Source organism: Alligator sinensis, unplaced genomic scaffold (genome assembly GCF_000455745.1).
Source record: "Alligator sinensis unplaced genomic scaffold, ASM45574v1 scaffold105_1, whole genome shotgun sequence".
NCBI lineage: Eukaryota > Metazoa > Chordata > Crocodylia > Alligatoridae > Alligator > Alligator sinensis.
In genome coordinates, this window is record NW_005842233.1 from 1547638 (window position 1) to 1572305 (window position 24668).

Below are 24668 nucleotides of genomic sequence, written 5' to 3' on the forward strand. Positions count from 1 at the left end.
CAAAATTAGGAGTCCTAGGATTAAAACAGAAAGTGGGACAGCATCTGTAAGTGATCGTAGAATAGTATCTGCTGTATTGCTTGTTGTAGAAGATGTTGTCACAACTATAAAGCTAGCATGGGTTGGCAAAGCTGGGCTATTTATTAGGCCTGGACACAAAACATCACTGTTCAAAGATTTCAATTCTTTTTTAGCAAGGTGCCCTGGAGATTTACAAAAGATTTCGCCTATGATTGTATTCTTACTGAGCTTTTGTATCCATTGCTGCAGCCCAACTGAATCACAAGTACAGTCCCAAGGGTTATCCTCAAGTTCAATTTGTACCAACATATCCAGTTCATCCAAAACATTGCTCACAGGCAAATGTGAAAACTGGTTTGTTTTCAGGTTTAGTCGGGCTAGTGGCACCCCTGAAAAAATATGGGGTGGTAAAGTTTGAAGAAGGTTGTTGTTTAAATACAGGACTTTCAGTTTTGGCATTGTGTTAAATGTCCCTGGTAAGACTTCTTTGATAGCATTATATTCAAGATACAAATATTCAAGGTGTTGTAACCCAAGGAAAAGATTCTGATTTAATTTTGTAAGGTGATTACCATTTAGATAGAGTTTCTGCAATCTAGTTAGATTCATAAATGATCCTTCTTCTAGGATTTCAATGCGATTGTTTCCCAAGTGAAGCATTTCCAGGCTAGCATAGTCCACAAGATCTGATTTCAATAATGTTTGAATAATGTTTCCAGCCAGAATAAGCTTTTTAGGATGTGGAGGAGGGGGTCCTAAATCAGATAAGCTTTCAATATTTCGCTCCTGGCAGTGCATTAGAACCCCTGAGAGGATATGGCTGGTGCAGTGACAAGGTACAGGGCAATATATTCCCGGAGGCTGAGTGGCTGGCTTTGTGGCATGTAGCACTAAACGTGGTTCCTGGGTAGGAACTTTCAGGATAGGGATCACTCTGGTTGATAAGTGACTATCACTTATAGAGGTGGTTACTACCAAAGGCAGTGATCCTGAAGGATCTTCAAGTTCATTTATGGGGTGAGTAGGGCAGAGTGATTCTTTTTTCAATCTGCTTAGAATGCTACCTTTGATAATAGGAGGGCTGTTGCATACAACATCACCTATTATTGACTGAGGAGGCATGTTTTCTAGCCATATCTTCAGCTGCAGTAATTCACAATTACAGACCCACTTATTGTCTTCCAGCTGAAGATCCAGGATTCTACCAATATGTTCCAAAAAGCCAACATAGGGAAGTGTTTGTAACTGATTTCCACGAAGATCTAAGTGGGTCAATGGCACAAAGCGAAAGATATTAGGAGGAAGAAACTCAATGGCATTATCATTTAAAATAAGCACTTTAAGTCTGTTGAGCTTGCTGAAGGCACTTGCTTCTATCACTGTGATGAAATTGTTGTCTGCCTGAAGGAACTCCAGGTTTTCAAGTCCATTAAAAGTATCCTCTTTAAGTATTTCTAAAGAATTGTGGTTAATATGGAGTTGCTTAAGAAAGTTGAGACCATTAAAAGCTCCAGGCTCAATATCTGCAATATTATTAAACCCAAGATGTAGAGAGATAGCATTGATGAGGCCAGCAAAATCATTCATATGCAGCATGGTCAAGCCGTTGTTTAGCAGATTAAGATGGAAAGGCCGTGATGGTGGGACATTTATTTGTGATATCATCTTGATATCTCTTTCTTCGCAGTTTATAATCATAGTATCATCCTTTTCTTCACACAAACACAAATTTTCACAAGATCCTCTAGATGAAGACAAAGAAGGCTGGGACTGTGGTAAATCAGAGGCAACCAAAACAGAACATAGCATAAAAATCCATAGCTTCATGGTTGCCCAGCAGATTCTGTAAAATAAAATAAAAAATAGAGCTTATCATTTCATTTTTTGAAAAAAAACCCAGAGATTTTTGAAAATTTCCAGAACTTGTCACGGACCTATTCTACCTTACAAAATGACACCATGTGCCAGTAAACATTTGAATGAGTGATTTGAGTGATTTCCTAAGGATCTGACTGCATGTTTAGCTTTAATCAATGAATGTAACAGGTTGGGAATAAAATAGAATTATGTTAATAAGTTTATGCTGCTGCAAAATAAGCATTCAAAACTTACAAAATTGCTGTTCTGATTTATCTAGAAATACAGGTATGTATGGAACTTTGCCTGAAGCTACTACATGATGTGTTGCTGCCCCCAGTTGAATAGATGAAGGTTAATATAAAATATATCATAATTCATAGGTATGTAATGCCAAAACATTTAGGATCCAGCAGCTAAGAGACATTGACAAGTCATGTGACTGAACAGACGTTTATAAGATTAATTTAACTAATCTGTTGCTTACCAAATGGCCATTCAGCCACCATAGGGAGAGTATCTTTTTTGTTTGTGTCTGTTTAAATGGAACTTACCCTGCTTTCTAATTAAATAGTTTAAAGAGTGGTATTTTCATTTGCATAGATATGAATTTATATTTGGGATGCTTTCATATTATGCATATTTGTATAATAGATGGGCTTAATACATGTAATTTATATAAACTATAGATTATGTCCATTCACCCCACACATTCATACATTTTGTAGAATTATACATAAATGTATGCATATATGCAACTTTGTGTGCGCAGTTAATAACTTGGGTACACAAAGAAGACAAAAATGAGTGTGAAAGGCTAATAGAAAGAAATGAGTAGGCAAGAAACAAGATTTTTTTTTTACATTTCTTCTTAATAGTATTAGTATCATCACCACACAGAATGACACTTGGCATTAGCAGTTAACAATGTTGAATGGCATAATCTGCACTGTGTATAAATTAATGATCATTTTTCAAGCCATTTGCTCTAAAACTCTCAGACTTCAGGATGTTGAGAAATGTCTCATCACTCTCCAACCGTTAAATCAGGAGCACAAACTGATGAACATTATACGGTGTCCATTTGACAGAGTTTTTACTGGTATGACCTTAGATTATGTTACATTGTTCATATGAGGATTCTCTGTGTGTCTTTATATCAAAGTTGTTGAATTACCAAAGAGCAAAGGTATTTCTTATTACATAGGATGAAGTTACATATCTGTTTACAGTCTATTATTAGAATAAATACTTCCACATTTCCTCAAAGAAAAAGTTCGTGCTATGAAAAAGATGATTAGAAACACATCCCATGCAAGAACTTGCCTTCAGTGCACTGCTTGTTCTAGAAATGAACACAGCAGATTGCTTGAAGAAACCTATCTAATAAAGGTCAGTCCATCTTTCTAAGCAAGCTATTGAAACTTGCTTTGGTGTGCAGAATGTAATTGCACAATTAACCAAATGAACCACTGCTTTCTGAGGAAGTTAGAATGCTTTACAGGGGATACATGTAATTATATGTAGGGACACACTTAGAATGTGGCCATATTCTTTAGCATAATATCAATTACAATTAATATAATGATAATTTAGCTCTTTATCTTGTTCTTGAAATACCAGTCAGTTATGCTTCCCATGCAACTTCTGCATAATAAGGTGTCTATGGTAAGTGGTGCTAGAGGAATGTCTTTATATAAACAAAAACCAATTTATCTGCATTGATTAGTACCATAGCCCATAAGTGGCACCTTCAATTATGGTGGAGCAAGACATTTCCTATTATAAGGAAAGGTGACAGAATCTGTCCCTAAACAAATAAACTATCTTTAAAAAAAAATCAAGTCTTCATATAATAGTCCTTGAACACAATGTACTGTAATTAGCTCACTATATTTATGTTGTATGGTGTTCTGAGTTTCTTTTTTCCCATAAATATTAGGCAAGGCACAACATACAAAGGTCTTATTTCAAAGTATTCAGAATAATGTCAGTATGATATTATAAAGTTTTAGACCTTCTTTCTACTCATTAATATCCTATTCAGTGACCTAAAATGGGAAATCAAGTTTCCCATAATAACTGCCAGCACCAAACTAACTCTGTTGCTAATTTGGCTTTAATTTTTATAACCTGTCTCTTTAGAAGGACACCAGCATAACTCTGTTGTGTATTCAAACTGCACTTTTTATGAAGGCCTAGGGCAAAATGAAGTGGAAAAAAAAAACCCAAACAGGCTGCATTAATCTAAAATGCATGTGGCTTTTTAATTCACATTGCTAAAATCATTTATAAAAATGAGAGCCACTCATTTTTTCTCATAGATGAAAGTAAAAAAAGACATTTGTAACCAATTGAAACACATTTTCATTTTAATCATCATCATACTTTCATGGGGAACACTGTTAGAAGTCGCTTTCTCTCTCTCTCTCTTCCCTCCCTTGCTCTCTCTCTCACATGCAGCACACATGCACTCATATATATAGACGCACCCATGTCCATACACACACATAAGCGCACTAGAGATATGCACATGTATGTAGTAAGATGCTTGAAACTTATCGGCATGCCAAAGTAATGGTTGAGGGTTTTTTGGGTTTTTTTTAGACTTTTAGTCTTTGCACTCAGGAGCCTGCCAGTCTTGCCCTCAAAGGATTACAATAGTACTGTAAAGTGAAAATTACTTTTGTCTAACAGATGATTAACATTAAGTGCAAAGAACTTACAGTACAAGTCTAACATGCATTTTATTTAAAAATGCTTGACTAATAACTTTATTTTTTGTTTCATATCCAGAAGTGAATTAGGAAAGAGTTTTTTTGTGCTTTGTTTCCATACAGAAGTAATTAATAACTGCTAACTATAAATGTGCTCTTTGCATTTGCACTAAAGAGCCCAAAATGCCACTATCTTTCCAATATTCAGAGTAATTTCAGAAGTAGTACATTATGTGCCATCTTAAAGCAAATTGCTTTACACTTAAAAAAAAAAAATCTTTCCAAACATTTCTTGTATTTTTTAATTTTGCTTATCTTTTGATAACAATATGTAAAAAAATGGTGCTGAAGAGCTGCAAAGACTCAGATAAAGAAAACAGATTTTCTGATATTTAAAAATCTTCAATCTTGCCTGTTAAATTCTGTAGAGAATCACAGCAGGGTGATGTATTTTAAGAGTTGTTATACTTCAGGAAAAAAAATCTTTAATACATGCTACCATGCAGGTTACTCTCCAAAACTACTCTCTACTGATAGTTGATTGATTGAAAGGATAGAAAAGCATCAGCAATGTAAAAGACACCTGATAGAATACTTGAAATGGTAATGGGTGAATCTGTGTGCAATGTTATCATTTAACTGAAAAGTTAACCAAAGTATTACAGAAAAATAAAATCAATCACTGCTACGGGATAGAGAGTAAATGAGAAAATTCACTGGAGTTAATTAACCAAGTGGAAGCATTCTTACCTGTACAGCAGCAACATCCTGTGACACGATCAATGTTGCACACAGAGCAGATGTTTGATTGTAATTCAGTCCTCCTTTATTAAAATGTACACTTTCTCTGGAGTTTTCACTTTCCTGCACACTCTGATACAACTACAGTTCCATAAAGTTAAAATCCTGGATCAGAAAACAAAGTGCAGATCATTAACTGAAAAAAAAAAATCTCACAGGCAGTGTCACATTAGACTATCCTGTAAGCAGTTGTCTTCTTTCCTCAATTAAAATTCACAGCATACTTCACAGCTATGCTGACTTTTCTGCATATAGTTAACCATTTGCAAGCTTTTGGATTCTGTAAATAAACAAGATGTTCAGCAGAGCTCAAATGATCACTCTTGGCTTGTTAGATTTTTAAATCCATAGCTGATTCTATCTTCTCTTTCCTCTTTCTAGTCTTTCTTGTTAGCTCAGTTTGTTATTAGTCAGATTGCCAGGGGCTGGGAGGTAGGCGTAAATAAGAGACTTCTTGGCTTTTGACTCAGCCTTTAAGCCCTTCCCCATCAGAGAGCTTTAATCTGCCAGTGTAATTTCACACAAGATACAGCTCCACCTTGAGACAGCTCAGCTCCTCCTCCTCCTGCAATTTGTCTCACCTCCTCTTTCTCTTTTTTTTTTGTTAAACTGAACCTCCAGAAAGTAAAATTCATCTAAATCTACTGTAAATTACTTAAATCTATTAATGGCTGATTTTAGATTAACATAAATATCTACTACAGCTCCTGCAGCTTTTGCTGTCAGGCAGATCTCGCTTTAGTTTACATCTGCAAATATGTGCTTTAAATGTTGGAAACATTCCATGCTGAATGCTCCCAACAACAGATATCACAAGGACAGTCTTATTTTCTGGGAAATTTTAGTGTCTTAATGAAATGAAGGATTTCTAAAAATATAAAATTACCCACCAGATTTTTTGTCCTAATTCACATATTACAGTAGATTAACTAGTAGAGGAGTGTGTGTACAGTGGCTTTATGGTTTCACTTTTTGGAGCAAAGGCACTGTATAGCACATTGCTGCTTATGGTCACATAATGATTGCAGTGCTCTTTAAGCATCCCCTGTCTTTTTTTAGTAGAGAAGTATTAATTTTAAATGACTGCTTTCCAGACGTTATAATATATTTGTATTATTGCACATAGAGTGCTATTTTGTTTAGTATCAAACAATGCATTATATAAAAAAAACCTATTTTAAGTTTTACAATGGAGCTATAAACACACAATGATTAGCCATTATGTATAGATTGAAGAATATAGGATTAGAACTATATAAAGATAGAATTTAGTAGATCTATTACTAGCCAAATTCCGGTATTACATGTATGCTCAATTCAATGAATAGCCTCATTGAATTGCAAAAGGCTGTGTCATAAAGTATTGTTCCATCTGATCAGATTTCCCAGAATCTGGTCCAATTTTTGCAGATGAAAATTGGTTTTAGGTTTAGTGTACTTAGGTCTTCATTATTTCATCCCCCACAGTTCAATTGTGATTGAAAATTAAAGAAAAAAATCAAAAGAATTAGAGCTATCCAAATAAATTATTCAAGCGTTTTATTTGTTCTGTTTGTTTATTTATATATTTGTGTAGTTATTTTTCCTGCTGACAGAATACTAACAAGTTGATCTCCATTTATGTAATGTATTTGACATTATTGGACAAATGTTTTTGGGAAACATTTTTACTCTCTAGCTTCATTGCAAAAATCTTTGAGTATTGTTGTTCATACATTCCTGGTTTGGTTGTGATTGGTTAAATAGACCATATGACACTCCCTCTGGTATGCATTTAAAAATGTCCCTAATTATAAACTAAATATGCTTCCAATATATTCCCACCTTATTTTGTATGATTCCTGTGAATCTTTGTTTTCATTTTTTCTTGTTTTACTGTCCTTTCACCAAAAAAGGGTGAAAGTTTTAAATACTTTACAAAGTCCTGCAGCTTAACCTACCAATTACATTGAGTCTGATGTCTAATGTGTTGCATACAGTGTAATTTAAATATTTGCCTTTGTCTTTCACATCTAATAGCAATTTTAAAATGCAATTAACTGTGGTCTGATCCTGCAATCAGATCCATGTTAGTCCTTTTGTCCATTGACTTCAGTGAGACTTCATGTAAACCTGAGTAGATGATTATGAATGTCAGTTTGGGACCTCCTTTTTCTCACCTTAAACTACATAAATAAGCCTAATTTAATATAATTCAATGTAATAAATATATGACAAATTGTTATACATTAGAGAAAAATGACCTGTACCAGAAAATATATATACTGTAAACCTTTTCGATTTCTGAGGTACCCTCCCTAAAAAGAGTTGTTCTTTAAACATACACCTTATCAATTGCTCTGACAGTTTTTAAAGTTTATGAAGCTGCATTCATAAAATGCACAACTGTCAGACTCACTTATTTCCCAAAAAGCCTAAAGGTTTTATGTCATTCCTCTTTACCTCCTCACAAAGTACAGTATCTTCTGTGTACTAGAAAAGAGCACACCATACTCTGACTGTGTATGTGTGTGTGTGTGTGTGTGTGTGTGTGTGTGTATTATATATATAAATATATAATTTCCCAGTATAACTGAAGTTCTCTATTTTCATATATACAAATTAAAAATTAAGTTAATGTAAAACATCCAGCTTAAATTCAGGAAGTCAAAAAAGTTCAGAATTCAAGCTCTTTTTGTCTGATCCTTAATTCAGACTGCTGTGCTTTATTCTTCCTTGTATCGTGGACATGATGTTATGTTATGCACTGATATATATTTAGGATTTAAAATAAAAATTATACAAATAAACAAAGCTAAAAACAAAAATGAAAAAGCAAGAACCCCTTCCCCTCCCCCCCTTTAACTCTGAATTGGTTTGTGGATTTTAGCATAACCACAACAGGGTGGGGCCATTTCTTGAGATTTCCTGACTTCTCCTCAAAATTCATTTAATAATATCTTCACTCTAATGTAGAAGAATTGGAAGTATAACCTTTCAAAACCAGAAGGAAGTTGTAGATCAGCAATATCAGGCTGTCCCAGTACTGCCTATACAATATTTCTAAGCATTTTGTTACCTGGAGGTTATTTGGTCCATACTTGGGATCCAGACTCCATTACTCCCATAGTCAGAGCTTCATTGCACCACTTTGCTAAAGTACTGGGTGTCCTGCTTATTCATTTTATCACAGTGTGATAAAACAAAGAATTCATAGAGAGAATATGTAGAAATAGCTATGACTGAAATTATTGGTTTTTTCAATAAAGTTCATAACAGTTCCTATACCATATTTATTTACACTTCTTTCACTATCATGACCCTTTAAGAAAGTAGGTTTTAATGCATAAAAGTATTCTATTTATTCTGTGCTTGGTTGTTTTCTTTTTGCTTTATCATTATCATCAGAATACCATGTTAAATTCTATTAAATGTCCTTTATTTAAAGCAAGTTTGTCCTTTCAAATCCACAAAGTGGATCTTGATTCTGATATTGCACTCCTTTTTTTTTTATTTTTACAATGTAGGCATAGAATTTCCAGTTCTGAGTGATCTAGAAAGGCTATAACGCGAGAGTCAAGATCTGCCATGAAACTCCAAGAGGAAGGATGCTGAAGGGACTGAATCTTTGGCCCATGTCATACCATGGCATATCTGCACTTAAAATGTGAGCATTCATGTGTTCTAGAAGTAAACCACATGCTAAATATGATTGTATAATAGCAAAATTATGATTATATTAAGTCACACATATTCATCTATCATCGGACTGCTCTACAGAGATAAAAGTAATTCAAGATTCTGGTGTACTGCAGGGCCTGGGGCCGACCCTGGGATTATCAGTGCCAGCCCCACATTGCACTGGATCCAGGTCAAGATTGCCAGAAGCAGAGCCCCTTTCTCCCCTCAAATCCAGTGGTAGGAGGAGCACCATCTCCTGATCTTATCTTCCTTGCCTCCCTCTGCCCACTGCCAGCCGTTATCAGGTTCCTGGAACTGTTTGTATCTATCACATTTGTGATGAAAACATAACGGACACAGACAGAAGTTACATTTGGTGTATGATGGGCCCCTTGAAATAATTCCATAGCTATGCCATGACACATGTGCATAGTTGCACAGTGTTTCTAAAGTGGCCAATTGTGTGACAAATTAACCCTCATCAAATGAGGGATCAGATAAAGGCACTCCACTTTGGAGCACCTTAGGGAACTTCTGTTCCCTAGGCATAATCCATTGTGCAATTGGAGCTGGGCTGATGCAGTCCAGCCCTGCCCCCAGTGCTGTCTGGAGAAAGGGAGGGGAGAGAAAGGTGAGGGAGCCCCCCACCTCACAGTTTCCCCCCAGCTTCCCTCTCCAGTTCAGGTCAGCCAGCCCTAAGCTGACTCCCCCTCTCTTCTTACTCTTCCATTCCTGCAGACAGCACCAGAGTTGGGGGTGTGGGATAAGGAAGAGAAGATTCAGGCAGGCCCCTCAGCTTGATCAGCTCTAAAGTGGAGCTCAACACCCGCCCCCAACAGGTGAATGTATTTTGGGTCGAGGTGGGTGGTCTAACCCATGGCACTTTATGTAAAGCACCACAAGTTAGAGAGGGAGCCTACATGGCTGTCAGTGCCCAAGATGAGTCTTTCTTAATCCAAATTGGCTCTCTCCTAATTACAACCTAAGATCTTCCCTATTACTTCCGAACTACTAATTTGAGCCTCATACTCAATTATTTATTATTACGTTACTGCTGAGACATGTTGTTTGTAATACTCTTGGCTAGGAAAAAATAATCTAAGAGAAAGTCTGTCCCATCCCTACACTGTAAAACTTTTTAATGAATAGAGAAAAAACAGTATCTACTGAACTACCTTGATGTTAGTCAATAATTAAATTAACAGTAAAAGACATTAACTGTCCTAACTCTCCTAACAATGTTTATAAGAAATTGAAGTGATGAATCTCACTAAATAATTTTCAGTGGTTACTAACAAAGATGATGCAAAAGAAGCCTTCATGCAAAAATATGGATTATTGAAACTGCTGTGTAAAATAATTTGTTCTTCAGTAATAAAAGCCTTTGTTGCTTTTTGGCTGTGAATAATGCATTCAGGTTTAATGTTGGTATCCTACCCGACATGAATTAGCTTCTACATGTTCACTCTGTGCCTTAACATATCCAGAAAAATGCATGTCTGTGCATAACTTAATTGCACACTGCATGTTACTGCTGTTTCACAGTAATCTAGTCAGTAAAGATTGTACCTGGCAACTTGGAAAAACACTTAAAATAGAACTCTCTAAGTGACAGTTCAGTGTGGAACAATCTTAGGCTAATTAGTATGCTATTTGTTTATTAAAGACTCATGATAGTGAAAGTTGTGAGAGCAAGTCCATTAAAAAAACAAAACCAAACAGTAATAGATAGTATTTTATAATGGTAATGTACTAATTTGTGGATCCTACAATATAAAGTTATTTTTTAAATAAAAATGTGTTCAATGTGATTCAGGTTATCCCATCTCTTGTTGGATTCTCAGAGTTTAATGCAGTGTTCATATGGCTGGGACAAATCCAAAGAAGTTCAGGATGCACAATAAAGTCCTGTTACAAATATGGTATTCTTCCAACTAAAACCCTAATAAACTGCCACTACATTCTGTGTCAGGGGACACTGTGGTCAGAATCCTTTTTCACTTTATGCCTCCAAATGGCACTTAACCCAGATGCATAAGAGCTGGCATGTATGCACAATTTGCAATCCTACTCCATGTGCAGCATGGATGCATAAAAATTCACTGATTGCTACTGATCAGATGGAGTAGGCTGTGGTCTGGCCAGGCAGATATGTGCCTCCATAATGTGTGCGCCAAGTAATGTGTGTGCCATAATGTTTGGCAAACTCCACATATTGTAGTTGGCCAAAAAACCTCTGACAGTTCCTTCCCACTGCCATTTTCACCCAGTAGCCTAGTTAGACTACTCACCTAGAAAGCAGATGACCAAAGTTCAAGACCCCTTCACTCATAAATTGCATCTTACTTCCCAGCAGTAAGTGGATCACTGGGTACCTGGATAATGCCTAATTATCCAGGTCTCTCTTCAGTCTGCCACTGGGAAACCAAGAGTGAGGTATGTGGGACCAGGAGCAAAAGAACAATCTAGAGGGTATGTGGCCCAGAGAGATGAACTGTACTTCAGAAAGAAGGACGCCAACAGTTCTAGCTCCTGATCCTTGCTTCCAATAGGGCAGGAACTTTCCTATCTATCTCCATCCACTTTATCCAATAAATATTAAATGCAAGGTGCAATGGCTCAGCTTCAAGAGGAGATTTGGAGAAAGGATTGCAAACACCTGATCTATGGCCTGGTGTTTAGATTACTATACTAGAAAGTCAAAGCAGTTTAGGCTCAAACCTTCTTTAGAGAAGGAGGACCTAGAATAGGGGTTCTGTATTCCTGGGTGAATGCTCTAACCACCTATATATTGGGCTAAAACATGGGAGGGCCTAAATCCTATTCTCAGTTTTGTTCAGAGCCAAAATATCAGGATTTACCCTAGGTATGCATACCCATACAGGGCTGCATATCTGCCTGGACTGCTGTGCATGCTCAGGAGCCACATGGACAATTACATGCACACATGCGCAGGTAGAGTAGGATTACAAACTATGCAGTCCCCAAAAAATGGCAATTATGCAGTTTGGTAGGTTCCCTTTGGACACACAAAGCAAAATACAATTTTGCCCAAATGACTTGCCTAAAATCACACAGGAATTTTGTGGGAAATGGAACACTCTTTTAAGGTTAATCCCTTAACCATGGGACAGCTCAGCTCTCTTGATAATGGATAATATTTTCAAAAGTTCCTAATGGCAAGATCAAGAAAGGCCCTAAAAGGAACTTAGGTCCCTAGATCTAAAAGAAAGATCTGGAATGCTATTCCTCCAGCAGCTGAAAGCCCTCATTAAGTGCCATTAGGTTCTTTTGGAACCTAGGTGCTCCTATTCACATGCAGTGGGGCTGCTCTGACACACTGTAATTACATGTGTATCGGTGTCCCTCACTGAAAAATGGTGGGGAAGGTGGGGGGAGGGGGGCTTTAAACTAAAGCTCATTCAATGATCTTCAACTCAAAACTCCCCAGTGCCATTTTTCAGTGGGGGGATACTGATACATGTGACTCTCTGGGAGCTTTTAATTAATACAGCTTTTGCACCTGTGCTAATTAAAGCACCCTCCCCCCACCTCTCGGACCATGTGTATAAATGTCTCATGTGCCTAAACTTAGGCTTTTACATATAGCTAGAAAATTCATGGGAGTAAGGAGCCTAGCACCACATTACGTTTTCCAAGGTGGGCATGACTAATGGGCATAAATAAGGTCCAAGAGCCACTTTCACTCAAAAATACTCTAACCAGTTGTTATGCCCCTCGTGGTAAAATAGCTCTGGCTTGGTAAGTGTGTTACTCAAACTGACAAATTACGAGCAAGACTTTATAAAGGGGGTTAAGGGAAGGTGCCGCATTTATTGATTACATGAGTTAGATATAGAGGTTCAGACACACCATTCATACAAACACACACAAACCATCATACACATCCTTACACACAGGCATACACGTACACAAAACAACCATTCCATACACACATATACCAGATATAGTTACTAGCAATAGTTGCTCAATATCAGCCCAGGATGGCCAGTCCAGGCTTTTAGAGTAGATGATAATGATTTCAAGATACCAGATTTGAAGATAACAGCTAGAACCAGGTGTACAGATGTATCTGTGCGCGATGAAACAGCAATAGAGACAGAGACTCACTCAACTTGGCATTTTTAAAGTGTTCTTTTATAGTGATTGGAATCCTTTGTTTCAGTGCTTTGTGGGGTTTTCCATACCCAGCTTCTGTTTTTGAGGTTGTTCTTCTTTTGTCTTCAGCTTATCTCAGCCTTGGAGTGTTCTTGCTGCCCGTCTGGCAGGATGGGTGCATTCCTTCTCCTCATTATTTTCTTTGTGCCCTAGGCCTAAAAGGGCTTCTTCAGCCATTTATTAATTAGTTTCCTGACTGGTAACTTACATGTGGCACCTTGTTGCTTACATAAACAGTTAAATCTTCTTCTCCCATCTCTATGCCATCCTCTCACCATTCACCCTTTTACACACACACATCCATAAAGGCTATGCAGAGTTCATCCACTTATGGGACTTCGAGGCTCTGGGGACCAGGCTGAAGGAGACGGGGGCGCAGGTGGTTTTTTCCTCTCTCCTTCCGGTGAGGGGGCGGGGACAGAGGCATGGGGCCTGCATTGGTGAGGTCAACCAGCGCTTACACAGCTGGTGCTGCCGGGCAGGCCTTGGGTTCCTTGACAACGACCCATGCTTTCGGGAGGGGGGATTGCTGGGGCGGGATGGGCTTCATCTCTCCCCTAATGGCAAGCGTATCTTCTCTTCCAGGTTGGCTGATCTCGTACGGCGAGCTTTAAACTAGACTCGCCAGGGGAGGGGGCTGCAGGAAGACGAGGAGATGCCATCAGGGCAAGGGGTGCAAAGGTAAGTAACGGGGGTCCTGATGGTCTGGCTAATCAGGGGGTGGGGGGGCACACAGTCTTGCAAGGCCTTAAATGCCTGTACACCAATGCTCGTAGCATGGGGAACAAACAGGAGGAACTCGCCCTCAGAATAGCTAGTTCAAATCCAGATGTCGTAGGGTTAACAGAGACATGGTGGGACTCATCCCATGACTGGGCAGTTAACATTAGGGGCCATAGGCTGTACAGGCAGGATAGAGAAGGCAGAAAAGGGGGTCTGGGTCAAGATCCAGGGGGGGCAAGGCGAGAGGGATTTGACGGTGGGGGTCTATTACAGACCCCCCAATCAGGAGGAGGAGCTGGACAGGGAATTTTCAGGCCAGCTTGCGGAGACACTAAAAGCAAGGGATGTAGTTGTCATGGGCGATTTTAATTACCCGGACATCTGCTGGGAGGAGCAGTCAGCCGGGACGGACCGCTCCAGGAGGTTCTTGGCCGAGTTGCAGGACCTCCACTTGATTCAGGAGGTGCACAGTCCCACCAGAGGAGATGCTCTGCTGGACCTGGTCCTGGCCGCAGGCGACGACCTGGTAAGAGGCCTCCAGGTTCTTGACCACCTGGGCAATAGTGATCATCGCGTGCTGGAATTCACCATCCAGCGTAGAGTGTCAAGGGCCCGCAGCAAGGTGGTGGCCCTAGACTTCAGGAGGGCCAACTTCAGTGAGATGAGGAGATTAGTGGGAGAGGAACTGGGGTCCTTGAGGGCAGAGGAACTCAGCGTCCAAGAGGAGTGGTCGTTCCTTAAGGAAACGATACTCGGGGCCCAAGGGGTGTCCATCCCGACAAGAAGCAAGGCGGGCAGGAGTGTCCAAAAGCCCCCCTGGCTCACCAAGGGTGTCCGGGAATGCCTGCTTGCCAAAAGGGTGGCGTACGCCCGGTGGAAGGGGGGTGTAATCTCCAAAGAGGAGTATACCTCCTCTGCTCGGGCCTGCAGGCGGGCTGTTAGGAAGGCCAAGGCGGAGATAGAGCTCGGATTAGCGTCCAGGATTAAGGATAACAAAAAGTCCTTTTTCAAATATATTGGGAGGATGAAGAAGGCGCCGGGTAATGTGGGGCCCCTGCAGGATATGCGGGGCAATCTGGTGGTTGCGTCAGAGGATAAAGCGGACCTCTTTAACCAATTCTTCACCTCCGTTTTCTTGTGCAGGGACCGGGACTTCCCTGCTGTGATAGAAGCCGGACGCGAGGGGATCGCCTTCAGACCTCAGGTTGGGGAGGACCGGGTTAGAGAGCTTCTGGAGGGGCTGGACGCGTTCAAGTCAGCGGGTCCGGATGCTCTCCACCCCAGGGTGCTGAGGGAGCTGGCTGGGGTTATTGCAGGGCCCCTGGCACGGCTCTACGAGCGATCGTGGTGCTTGGGCCAGGTGCCAGACGATTGGAAGGTAGCTAATGTGGTCCCCATCTTCAAAAAAGGGAAAAGGGAGGACCCGGGCAATTATAGGCCCGTCAGTCTTACCTCAATCCTGGGGAAGCTCTTTGAGAAGATCATCAAGGAGCACATTTGTGATGGGCCGGCATCCGAGATGATGCTCAGGGGCAATCAGCATGGATTTATTAGGGGGAGATCATGTCAGACCAACCTGATTGCCTTTTATGATCAGGTCACAAAGGCCATGGACGCAGGTGTCGCGGTGGATGTAGTCTTTCTGGACTTCAGCAAGGCCTTTGACACCGTCTCTCACCCCATCCTAATTAATAAACTAGGCGACTGTGGCATAGATGCCTACACAGTCAGATGGATTGCAGATTGGCTGAAGGGTCGCACTCAGAGGGTGGTGGTGGATGGATCATACTCGACTTGGGGGGAGGTGGGTAGTGGAGTCCCCCAGGGCTCGGTCCTGGGGCCTGCGCTGTTCAATTTCTTCATCAGCGATCTTGATGTTGGGGTGGAAAGCAACCTGTTTAAATTCGCTGATGACACCAAAATTTGGGGGGAGGTGAGCACGCTAGCAGGGAGAGAGAGATTGCAGAAGGATCTGGATAGGTTACAGGGGTGGGCAGACAGGAACAGGATGCGTTTCAATACGGACAAGTGCAGGGTGCTGCACTTGGGTAGTAGGAACCAGCAGCACACTTATACGATGGGGAACTCCCTACTTGAGAGCACGGAGGCGGAAAGGGATCTTGGTGTCATTATTGACTCCAAGATGAACATGGGCCGACAATGCGAGGTCATGGTTGGCAGGGCTAACCGGACCTTGTCGTGCATCCACAGGTGCATCTCGAGTAGAGCCAGGGAGGTGATCCTCCCCCTCTATGCGACGCTGGTCAGGCCGCAGCTGGAGTATTGTGTCCAGTTCTGTGCGCCCCATTTCAGGAGGGATGTGGACAACATGGAGAGGGTCCAGAGGAGGGCCACCCGCATGATCCGGGGACAACAGGGCAGACCCTACAGTGAGAGACTGCGGGACTTGAACCTATTCAGCCTCCACAAGAGAAGGCTGAGGGGGGACCTGGTGACCGTCTATAAACTCACTAGGGGGAACCAGAAGGGTTTGGGGGAGACGCTGTTTCCCCTAGCCCCCGCTGGCATAACAAGGAGTAATGGGCACAAGTTGATGGAGAGGAGGTACAGATTGGACATCCGGAAAAACTACTTCACAGTTAGGGCGGCTAGGAGCTGGAACCAACTTCCAAGGGAGGTGGTGCTGGCCCCTACCCTGGGGATCTTTAAGAAGAGGCTGGATACTTACCTGGCTGGACTCATTTGAGTCCCGTTTTTGTTTTTAGGGTGAGTTTTTTTTGGGTTGTTCTCCCGCCCTGGCGGGGGGTCGGGCTAGAAGATCTATTAGGTCCCTTCCGACCCTGAAACTATGAAACTATGAAACTATGTCAAGCAGAAGGATGCAAAATGGAGTTTTCAAGTTGCTTAAAGGAGAGGACTAACATGGTTACATTTTACTACTATTACACTCTATGTTAATATCAGCTATGTTAGTACAGTTCATGCTACAAGTGGAAGCCTGAGTGGAATCAAACCCACAGCTTCCACACACCAGCTGAAATACTCTAATAGCAGGGCATTCACTGGATAGAAAGCTGGTTTGAAGCTCAGAATGCATGTGCCATGCAAAAGGGAGCTTGTTTCCATAGGCTTCTGGCTGAGACATGCTGTGGGGAAGTAGAAACGTTTTATTTTCTGTCCCCTGATTTCTTTCATATATTATATCAGACAGTCCTTGACTTAGAAAAATACTTAGAGCAGCAATAGACTAAGACAGCACAAAATCAGGAGCATGATTTTGTAACTTATTGGTTAGAGCACTCATCTGGGAGAGAGGATGGGATTTTAGTTTTCAGTTTCAAGGAATGTTTTTGTGTTTTCTTCAGCGCCTGTTTAATGAAAAGAAGTCCCAACTGTTGGCATCAGAATGAAACCCAGGTAGTGTCATAACATGCACATACTTGTACCTTTTCTTTTATACCTCTGTCTCATCCTTAGTCACTGAAATCACTCAGATGCTAATTCACTTTCTAAATAGGCTTCCAAGTCAATTATATGTTTTTGAAAATTTGACCTTCAGGGTGCATCTACACATGCAATTAATACAATGTAATAAACTCTAGAGCATTTTGAGCCAGAATAAATTGCTCTAGGGTGTGACGTCTACACATGTGTCCAGGACAGCAGCAATTTTAGCCAGGGCAGACTAGGCCCCTGGCTGGCTGGGCTGACCGGGCACAATTTACACCCACAGTTAGTGTCTACATGTGCATTTCAGCACAGTAAATTACTCCACAATAAGATAATACTGTCCCTGACACTCCTGTCCTATGGTGGAGTTGATCAGTTTACTGTGCCCTAATACTAGTGCATGTGTAGATAGTAACACTTTACTGCAGAGCTAATTAGTCAACTCCACAGTAAAGTACACATGTAGATGCACCCACAGGGCATGTCCAGGTTAGTGGGAATATGTGCTTTGAGGGTCCAGCCTCCCCTACCCCACTCAGAGCAATTTGCTATGCAACTGAGAGCACATGAAGGGGCATTCCCCAGGGACAAGTAATAGCTACACAACTATTTGCCACTGGTTTTGTCTCCAGGGAAATGTATGTGCTCATTCATGGGAATGCACCCACAATGTCTAATATTTTATATTAATTAAATATTGAACATAATTATTATTTATTTAAGAATTGGCTTGTTTTTAGATTTATTGTGTCTTTTCTTCTTTTAAATTCAACATGAAACAATATTGCTATATTACATAAGATAAAATACTTATGTAAAGATGTGATACAAATTGTGCAATGATGAATAATAATATCTATTGGTAACCCATATGTATCAATTTTGAAAGCCTTTAAGAAGAATGGTATTAATAAGACAATACGGTATTATTGGAACTCATTCACCTTAAACACTATTTTGAATGTTTAACTTTGTACCTATGAATGGAAAAATGGTCCATTCAAGGAATTCAGTATTATACTTTTAAACATATTGGGGTTACACTGGTGGTCATGGACAAGCAGGTATATTATGCAGAAAAAAAGAAAGTGGAGATTTTAATAAATATATGAGTTTCTAAGTTATTTTTGTAAAAATATGAAAGGCTTCCACTGGCTTCTAAGTGAATATAGGGTATATCTCAGCTCTGCCTACAACAAAAAAAAGGAGTTTTTTGACAACAAATATAGAGAACTGTTTTCAAGCACCACTGCCCAATTTGCATGTGTAATGGATTTGCATGTGCTTTTTGGGGCAAACCTTTGATTCTAAAGCTTGCATATTTTGTAACCTTAGTTAAAATTCTGGTTCTTTAGGGTTTTTTCACATAAAAGTTAAAATAGCTTCCTTGGTGTTAATTTCTATCTATGCCTTGCCCATTCCCTATACAGGCACTCAATGTGCATGCAGAAAACATTATTCTAGCATTGAGTAGAACAGGGATTCTTTGTTCAAACCCACTAGCTACTCGTGTTTTCTTCTGCAGTACCCTTCTATGCTTTAACACAGGGAGGAATTATGACATTGATGGCTGATGATTGTTGTTGCTGTTATCTGGTTTTTGTTTTTAATGGAATGAGGCAGGATTGAATACAATTTTGCAACCTTAGGATTGTCTTCCCTATATATGCAGAAAAAGCAGACAGCATTTGACACTAAAAAGGACACAGCTAGCTTGCTATTTTTTTTTAAAGAAAGCTTGAATATTTTTTTAGGGACTATACCAGCCAAAAATCATCCTGTCAATTTTCATGGTTTGGTAGTGCAGCAGACTTACCTTTTGAGCTCTGGATTAGTCCTGGGCTCGAGATTCTGCAATTCCAATTGGTGGAGCCCATCCACCAATCAGAAGCAATCCAGGGTAAGCAAGGCCACGCCCTTTCCCCAAAGGGAGGGGGCAAGGAGTAGTCTGGACCTGGTTCAAGACTGTGCCCTGCCAAATCCAGAGAACTTTGGGGGTGGAGCCCCGAGGCGTATAAAAGGAGGGTGTGCTCAGCACACTGGGAGAGAGAGGGATGGTGAGGAGAGAGGAGCTCTGAAGATGACTGTCTTTGAGACCCCGCCTGAGTCTTGATGGTGCACATATCAACACATTGTGTTCAGCATCTGGGAGCTACTCAAGGTGGCTTGAGCCTGCAAACCTGGCAAGCAGCAGGGTAGGCAATGCGTGGATCAGCATATGGAGATCTGGCCATGAGAGCAGCTTGAGGCTGCTTGAGCCCCACCCGGTATGCAGACCAGCACATGGAGAGCCAGCTCTGGGAGCAGCTTGAGGCTGCTCAAGTTAGCTGCAGATCTAGGCCAAGTAACCGGAGCCCTGCAGTGTGGCTCTGCATTAAACTAAAAGAGCCCTGGTGCCCAGAGCAGGGCCCAGGAAAGAGAAGACCCCTCAGTGTGAGGCCAGGAAACTGAAGCCAGTAAGGGCTCAGCTCCTGTGGGAGTGCCCTGGGCACTAAGCCATCGAGAGGAGCTGGAGATGTTGCCGAAGAGAGGCACTCGCAAGACTGGCCACCGGGGGATGAGCCTTGGCTGCTTCAGAGTGGGAGTGTGACTTGCTGGGAAAGTGGGTCCCAAAGGGGAGGTGCACTTGGGAAAAGAGGGTTTGCAACCTCACCCTCCTCCATTGTGGGAGGGGGCATGTCCACATCCTGGGGCCCTAAAAAGGAGGGGCCCCAGGGAAAATCCTTTGGGGTGCTGAGTGCACCCCCATATTTTATGATTGTTGTTGTTTTGTACTGTAGAGGTTAATATAGTTATGGGTACTCCTTAAGGGAGTTTATATGGTTTTATCTGTCTTCATTGCCTATACGTGTTTATTGTCTATTATCAGAACTTACCTGTATTGTTGCCTGTGTACATCTATGGTATTGCTACCTCAAGCTATCTGGGTTTATTTAAGTTGATATTCATATGTGCTTATTGTGTTAATCCCTTGATTTACCTTTTCCAAAGTGTTCATACTTATTCTGTGCAAGGGGGTTAATTATTGCCTATTCTGTCAATCATTCGGTTCATGTTTTTGCAATCCCTCAAAGTGGTGCAATATGTTGATTGCAGCTGATTGTACAATATGTCAAATACTAATTTTAATGTAAGTATTTAATGTTTTTATTAATATTTATTTATTGTAGAAATAAATTTGTATATAGTTGAGCACTTTGTCTCAGCCTGGCTCTGTAGAGAGAAGAGGGAACTGCTCCTAGGTGGCAGGCCCCTGTCTCAGCACTCTTACTTGACCACTACCCCTTCTACTGGTGGACCGGGCTCACCCCTGGGTGTACCCAGGCCACAGTAGTCACCAGGGAGCCTGGTTTTCAAAAAAAATTCCAATTTTTGGATTTAAACAAGTAACTTCAAATCTACATTTTTCCATGATTAAAATGAAACACCACTATATATATAGTTATCTAGTTATATATACAATAATCCACATAGTTATCTATATGTATAATGGTGTTTTGTTTTAATCATGGAAAAATGTAGATTTGGGGTTATTTTTTGAAATCTGAAAATTGGGGATTTTTTTTTTTTAATTAGAGAAAACCAGGATCTCTGGTAGTCACATTTTCCTTTCTTTTTCCCTCATCTGTCAATGTGAGAAAGACCCACACAAACAATGAAGATTGTATATACCTAAAAAGTACATAAGAACTTAAGAACTTCATTTTGTTAGTCTTAAATTTACTATCTACTAGTTTTGTTTTATGGCTCGTAGTTCTTGTGTTGTGAGAGATAGGAAATAATAAATCCCTATTTACTTTCACTTCACCATTTAGTATTTTGTAAACTCTTATTATGTCCCCTCTCAAGCATCTCTTCTAAATTGAATAGGCCTTTCCTCCTCATATGGAAGCCCCTCCACACCACTAATTATCCTTGTTGCCCTTCTCTGTACCTCCTCTACATCTTCTATATCCTTTTTGAGGTGTAGGGACCAGAACTGGGTATGGTGTGAGCACATCATGGATTTACGAAGAGGCATGATATTTTCCCTTTTGTTTACAATTCCCTTCTTAATATTTTTGAACAATTTGACTTTCTTATGGCTGCTGAGTACTTGGACAAAATGAGGAAGCTTTGATCCCAAACAGTAATCCTTATCCAAGAACATCTAATGATAGATGATGAAAGTATGCAAACAATTCAACAGAAGTTAAAACTTTGTTTGCCCCAGCAGCATAGTGGAGAAAACAAAAAACAAAAAACAATTGCCCAGAAAGTGGGAAATGTGTGTTAGACTCTCCTCTTCTTGAGTGGATTAAAACTCACACTTTTCCAGATTTTGGAATAATGGCATCATTACCCATTCCATGACCTACTTAGAACCAAGAGCACAAATTAATGGAATCAGAGGAAGAACAAGAAGAAGATCCTGACTCTGCAGTGCAGTAAGGAAGGCCCTCCCCTGGTAGTGGGTAGTTGTAATTTCTGGTTCATAATACCAAGAATATTTCTGTTTTAGAATCAATGATTGTCTAACAGGAAATGCATAAACTACATCCAAGAGAACAGGTACGACATGTACATCCAACATGTACATCCAAAAGAACTCTGGTTTAATGCTTCTTCTGGAAGAGGAGTCCAGTGTTTCAGTCCTTGCTGCCAAGAGTGCTCCAAGTAACTAAATGGCACTGCAATGAGCACTTCTTTGCAAAAATTTGTAAATAAGTGCTTGTTTTTATATAACGGCATGTCAATTTAACTAGGGAAATATAAACTCCCACTCCCTGCCAACACAGTTATACTATTGTAGAAATGGAAATCCTGATATGGCACATTTATACCTTTATAAATGTGTACCCACAAGGGCTTGTACTACTGTCATAAAAGTCACACCATTTTTATTTACATAATTATTAAAAACTGTATGTGGATCACAAAGGAAAGACAACATATGCATTTCTCCCTAATTTTACTAGTATGCTGTATCCCTTTCTTACTTTTTGTTTGCTTTTATCTCAGTAGCCTCACTCCTACAATCAATTCCATACTGCTAACCATGGCCCTTCTGCAAAACCTTAATTCCAGTGGGTATCTGTGCAGAGGCCTGGTGAACTCATATAAAGACAATAACAGATTGTGGCCTTAATACTATTTGGTACATGGCATTTGTCATCTACTGGTTGAACATTACTCAGCACATGGCACCACTATAAAACTCAGTTTTTATTACATAGTACCTGAGTAAACTTATTGAATAAATCTAGAAATTATCTTTTCTGCTCCAATCTCTGTTCTCAAGATCATAGATATTTTTGTAATAATAGGAGACAAAGTTTCAAACAGAACCCCTTTTCAATTTAGAATGTCTTTAATGCTTATTGTAGTCAGGAGATTAAATGTACAACTTTAATGCTTTTTTTTTTCTTGCAGTCTTGCAGTCTACAAATGCTTGTGCATTTTTGCTGAAACTAGTATATTTTAGCTGATGTTTTAAAAGTCTATCATTTTAATTTATTGCAAATGATTGGAAGTAAACACTGAAGTATTTTGTAGATGTCAAAAGTGTGAAATTGTTCCCCACACTTTAATATAGCGCTATATAGCATGTTGCCTATAACATTTTTTCTAGGCAAGAATAAAATATATTAACATTTTGAGAAGGTGATTACTAAGGCAATAATATTTAAAAATATTAAATTACTATATATGTTAATATCTGTCACAGGAAAGCTCTCTGTGTGTACAGATAAGAATAAAATATTTTCTTCAATTAAGCCATTCTAACTTAGCATAACTTTACATAGCTTTCTCGTTGCATTCTTATTGTATCATGATATGACCTTGATTAAACAAACAATGTTGTTATCTGAATCACAGGGTTGCAGATATCTGTTTTACATAGGCTATATAGTCCCCCTGCTTCTGTGAGCAGAGAGGAGATAGATCTAGATTATTGTTCATAGTCAAAAGAAAGAATGTCGTGCTACATTGTTGTCTCTTGAAAGGATGTTGTCCCCTTTCTCACAGAAGTCACATTGTACATGCCTAATTAGATCAACAATTAAGTGAGGGTGCAGTTGTGAACTATATCCGATACATGAGGGAGTTCGCAGGACAATGCCTGATATTCAGGGATCCTGGTTTTCGCTTATAAAAAACATCCACAATTTTTGGATTAAAAAAGTAACCCCAAATCCACGTTTTCATGATTAAAATGAAACACCACTATATATACATTAGTGGTGTTTCATTTTAATCATGAAAATGTGGATTTGGGGTTACTTGTTTTGAATCCCCATTCCCTTTGTCCTTAACCTTATGGAAGTATTAGAGTAAGATTTTCTTGATTAGTTAAATCTTGTCTACTGCTGAGTGCTTCCAAACTCTAACAGTATCCATCATTCTTCAAACTGAAGAAGGAAGGCTAGGAGACATCCTTCTACCAGGGGAGAATTTTGAAGAAATTCCCCAAATGATAACCCACCATTTTCTGTGATTTGTATGTAAGCTTTACCCCAATATTTTACAATTTGAAGTATTGAACTTCCCTTTGATGATTTAAAAATGCTGTCAAGACTTATTCAGGATACCCCACAATATATGGCTTTGGTGAGTATGCAACATATGTAATTAATAGGCCATTTGTACCCCAAGTCAAATCTTATTTGTGAAAATTTAGAAAAAAAAATTCCATATTGTCTATGTATAAGCTGACACTCTTCTATAAGCAACAATTTCTGTTCTGGAAATGGCTTTTTTTTTTCCCAATTAAATATCTTCTTCTAAAAAAATAGCTCAAATTATTTTTCTGCAATGAAGAGTAGGAACATCCGGTACCGTTCTGGTTAATATAGAATAATCAGACTAGGTCTAGGATTAGTGGCATGGGTGTTGTTTCTCACCAGTTTTCAGTGTACCTGGACAAGGAGAGGCAGAGAATGGGCTGAGATTCTGTAGTACACCCACTTTCTGTTGTTAATCTATCTGTGCAAGAATTAGGGTGTTGCAATTTACTTTTATTGTAGACCTGCATTAAATTATTACTCACCCCTAGAGTAAGGAGAAAGCTGGAGGGAGGTAGAGGAATGCCCCTAATTAATAGCGCCTTCTATGCTACTCCTGGGATGGGGCAATTTTACACCACCCCCTGTTTAAGCTCGTGACTAAAGCCACAGGCCTAATTAGTACCTAGCAAGTGGCAATTTATCAAAGAAGAAACATACAAGCAACTTAATTTAAAATGTATGTTACTTTAGCTTTCATAGAGAATATAATTATAGTTTTGTTGTAATTGTCATTATGATCATTATCTAAAAA

General features: G+C 39.8%; 1 protein-coding gene across 1 annotated transcript in view; it reads right to left on the reverse strand.

The window, feature by feature from the left end:
* The window catches only part of SLITRK6 (SLIT and NTRK like family member 6), a 6341-nt gene extending 881 nt beyond the window's left edge, over positions 1-5460 (reverse strand). The window contains 2 exon segments of the mRNA XM_006027324.2: positions 1-1864; positions 5346-5460. Coding sequence (XP_006027386.1) covers positions 1-1864; positions 5346-5362 — 1881 coding nt within the window. The 5' untranslated portion in view covers positions 5363-5460.
* Between the last annotated feature and the right edge of the window lie 19208 nt (positions 5461-24668).